Here is a 3,510-nt window from a genome sequence, read left to right on the forward strand (position 1 = left end):
TCTTATGATGTCTCTCCTCTACATACGTACATGTATCTTCGTCATTGGCAGACATGAATACCGTAAGATCTTCAGTGGACTTCCTTCTGCTGACAAAGGGATATACAAGAGAGATGTAAAAGCAGTGAAAATGTTGGCAATAATCATCGGTGCCTTTGTCAGTTATTGGTTGCCAGGGTATATATTCTTAACTTTCTCCCCACATGATTGGCCAATATGTGGTATGTCCTGACAGACATTTGTTTTGTTTCCCTCGTGACAAGCAGCTCGCTACTAACGTTTCTCATCTTTTCAGCTGTCATTTCAACTGTCACAATTGCCAATGGTAAAAAGCAGACTGACAAGGATTCGAGTAAATGAAGGAAACTATGATCAACAAGCCGAGAATCAATATTGCTTGCCAAAATGGATAAACGTGATGTCACTGTGATTAACAAAATGACACTGCGACAAAGAAATTGATTTTACCAAAGGCATGTAAAGACATAGAATTATCATCTTACGACACTTTTATTGCAGGTTTGACGTACCTTTACAAATCAAATATCATATATACTTTAATTAGTTGAAGGTGTATGATAATTCAGTTAACATCGTTTCGCTCAAAGTGTTGAGAATCTTATTTTTGGCATTGATTCAAATTTGGCAATGAGAAAAACGGTTATTTACTGATGATAGTGGGTAAACTGATTTTATGACGTACGTCTAGTAAATAGACCAAGTTGAAATGAATACATTTTCGTCACTTTGAATACTCAACTGGTATCGTAATCCAAAGCCGCCACCATCGAAATGAACGGCTCTCAAATATCCAACCGGAGTGGAGAAGCTGGCGTTCAGATATGTGGTGTGGATATGTTACCATCCTATGTTGCTGTTGCCCTGGTAACTTCCATTTTAGTTTTTGCCATACTACTTGGTAACTTGTTGGTGATTGTATCAATATATCGCTTTAATAACCTTCAGACAGTTACAAATTACTTTGTATGCAGTCTGGCATGTGCTGATCTACTTGTTACAATCACAACAGTCACGAACGCAGGATGTGCAGTTGGTCTGATACCGATGTCAGGTAGCATTTACTACTGCATGATGTTGGGTTTGATCGCAACCTGGGGGCGCATTGTCTCACTTTTTCATCTGCTTGTAATTGCTGTGGATCGCTACCTGGCTATTACTTCACCACTGACTTACAATGCAAGGATGACTCCAAAAATAACAAAGAGTATTCTATTCACGCTGTGGTTATTACCACTGTTGAATTCCATCCTTAGTTACTTCACAATGTTGACAATCGATGGCAACGCCAATCAGTTCTCCTGTTATTGGGCAGAGTTCTTGCCGAAACAATATCTAAGGATCAGTGTATTTGTTACTACTTTTATTGGTCCATTTCTTATGATGTCTCTCCTCTACATGCGCATCTTCGTCATTGTCAGACAGCAAAAGCGTAAGATCCTGAGTGGACTTCCTTCTGATGGCAAAGGGACATACAAGAAAGATGTAAAAGCAGTGAAAATGTTGGCAATAATCATCGGTGCATTTGTCATTTGTTGGTTGCCAGTGTATACATTCATAACTTTCTCACCACATGAATGGCCAACATGTGGTATGTCCTGGCAGACATTTATTTTGTTTTCCCTCGCGACAAGCAACTCGGCATTGAATCCTGTAATTTATGCATATAAAAATATAGAGTTTAGAGAAGCGTTTCGGAAATTGTTAAAACACAGACTCTATCTCGTACATGGTATTAATCCCTAACCTAGGTTAAACGTTTACAGCTCCTATAGAGTTATGTGAGCATGCGCAAGAATCGCATAAACATATTAGGGATACAAACAAACTTCTGACAATGCAGTATTAGAGTAGTGATGAGTCACTGAACGTAACGAGAAGATTTCCAATATTCATCAGTTCAAGTTTTATAGGTCGGGTGCATGAATCAGTCAACATTCTGTCAACTTTCACCCCTGAAACTTAATAACGGATGTCGAATATCATAACATTATTGCAACGTAACGGTTAGTATAGCTTTGCAGAACTAGTAATCTTGCAAACATCGATAGTGTTAAAAGAAAAGGAAAAACACCCCTGACTATTTGCTGACTCAAAATATTCTTTTTACTATTTTTACTGCTCTTGATCTCCAATGGTAATTTGAATTGAGTCTGAAAATATTTCTTACGTCATCCATGGCACATTATGAGCAACTAATCCAGAAAGTATATGTTTGCATTATGTGTTAAAATGATAATGATAATTTACATGAATAAAATGTTAATTTCACAGTTTAATGCCTCAGTTTTCATTAATCTGACATTGCCAAATATGACACTTATGACACACATTCATATATACATGTGTAAAGCGGATGTTTACGTACCTAACCCACAGCTCCTCCACTGGTCTATGCCTAAACCTAATACTTTTTTTGCGAATCTTATCAGTTAAAGGAAGATGTATATCAAGTGCCAATTCTATTGTTGCTATTATTTTCTTTTTATACGGTGGTCATAGACACATAGACAAGCTATAGCATTACCTTTTCAGTACAGAAGGTCAAGACAGGGCTATGTCAAAGTGATTCACAGGGTTCAGGTAATTGTCACCTATGGCCCAAGGGTACTGAATTGTATATAACAACATCAAGTTCATGTGATAATGGATAATAACACTCTAATGGCACCATCCATCATCTGCCTGGATTACTATGAATTAAAGCCACCCAGTATTGCAAGTATAAGTGAGCCATTCAAGTCCTGATTGCAAACGTACAAGTGTAGACAAAAGCACTGGCTGATAAACATGAATTCCTCGAAACTTGTTTTTGCAACAAATGGAAGCAGGAACGACACAGAACAGTTGTGTGATACTGAATCGACAGCAGCGTACATGATAGTTTTCCCGATCTCATCTATCTTCATAGCAGCTATCGTTTTCGGTAACGTTTTGGTGATTTTATCTGTTCGTCGTTTTGAAGCACTTCAAACTATTAATAACTATTTCATATGTAGCCTTGCTTGTGCAGACTTATCTACTGTGCTGACTACAGTTTGCAATGCAGGTGTAGCGCTAAACTTGATCCCGAATCGAAGAAGTATTTACTTCTGCCTTTTACAAACAATGGCTTTTACTGTAGGACGTCTTGCATCTATTATCCATCTGCTCATCATTGCTATAGATAGACACATTGCAATCACATCACCATTGACTTATACGACAAGAATGACAACAGGAAAAGCAAAAGTGATGATATTCATAGCTTGGATGATACCACTCATCCCTATCGCAGTAGGTTATTTATATGTGACAGTCAATAACACCGCTAATTTTCAAAATATCTCTTGCACCGAGGATGGTCTTTTGCCTGTTCATGCTTTCAAAATATTCATCGGGGGAATACTTGTTGTGATGTTCATCCTTTATTCCCATATGTTCTGGATTGCGAGAAAACATGCTAGAAGAATTTCTGCGCAAGGCGAGCTGTTCGAAAATGCAAATTGCAAG

General features: G+C 37.9%; 1 protein-coding gene across 1 annotated transcript; it reads left to right on the forward strand.

The window, feature by feature from the left end:
• The first annotated feature begins 216 nt into the window (after window positions 1–216).
• Window positions 217–1,764, forward strand: LOC144449682 (adenosine receptor A2a-like). The gene is made up of 2 exons (XM_078140257.1): window positions 217–352; window positions 779–1,764. The coding sequence occupies exons 1-2, from the start codon at window positions 217–219 to the stop codon at window positions 1,762–1,764; spliced, it is 1,122 nt and encodes a 373-aa protein (XP_077996383.1).
• Window positions 1,765–3,510: the final 1,746 nt, after the last annotated feature.

This window comes from Glandiceps talaboti, chromosome 18 (assembly GCF_964340395.1).
Source record: "Glandiceps talaboti chromosome 18, keGlaTala1.1, whole genome shotgun sequence".
Taxonomy (NCBI): Eukaryota; Metazoa; Hemichordata; class Enteropneusta; family Spengelidae; genus Glandiceps; species Glandiceps talaboti.

Excerpts from the sequence above, each read along its gene's own strand:
- LOC144449682 (XM_078140257.1), top strand. The coding sequence starts at position 217 with ATGTGGTATGTCCTGACAGACATTTGTTTTGTTTCCCTCGTGACAAGC. Across the intron at positions 353-778 it reads GCAGACTGACAAGGATTCGA|CCGCCACCATCGAAATGAAC; the intron begins GTAAATGAAGGA and ends CGTAATCCAAAG.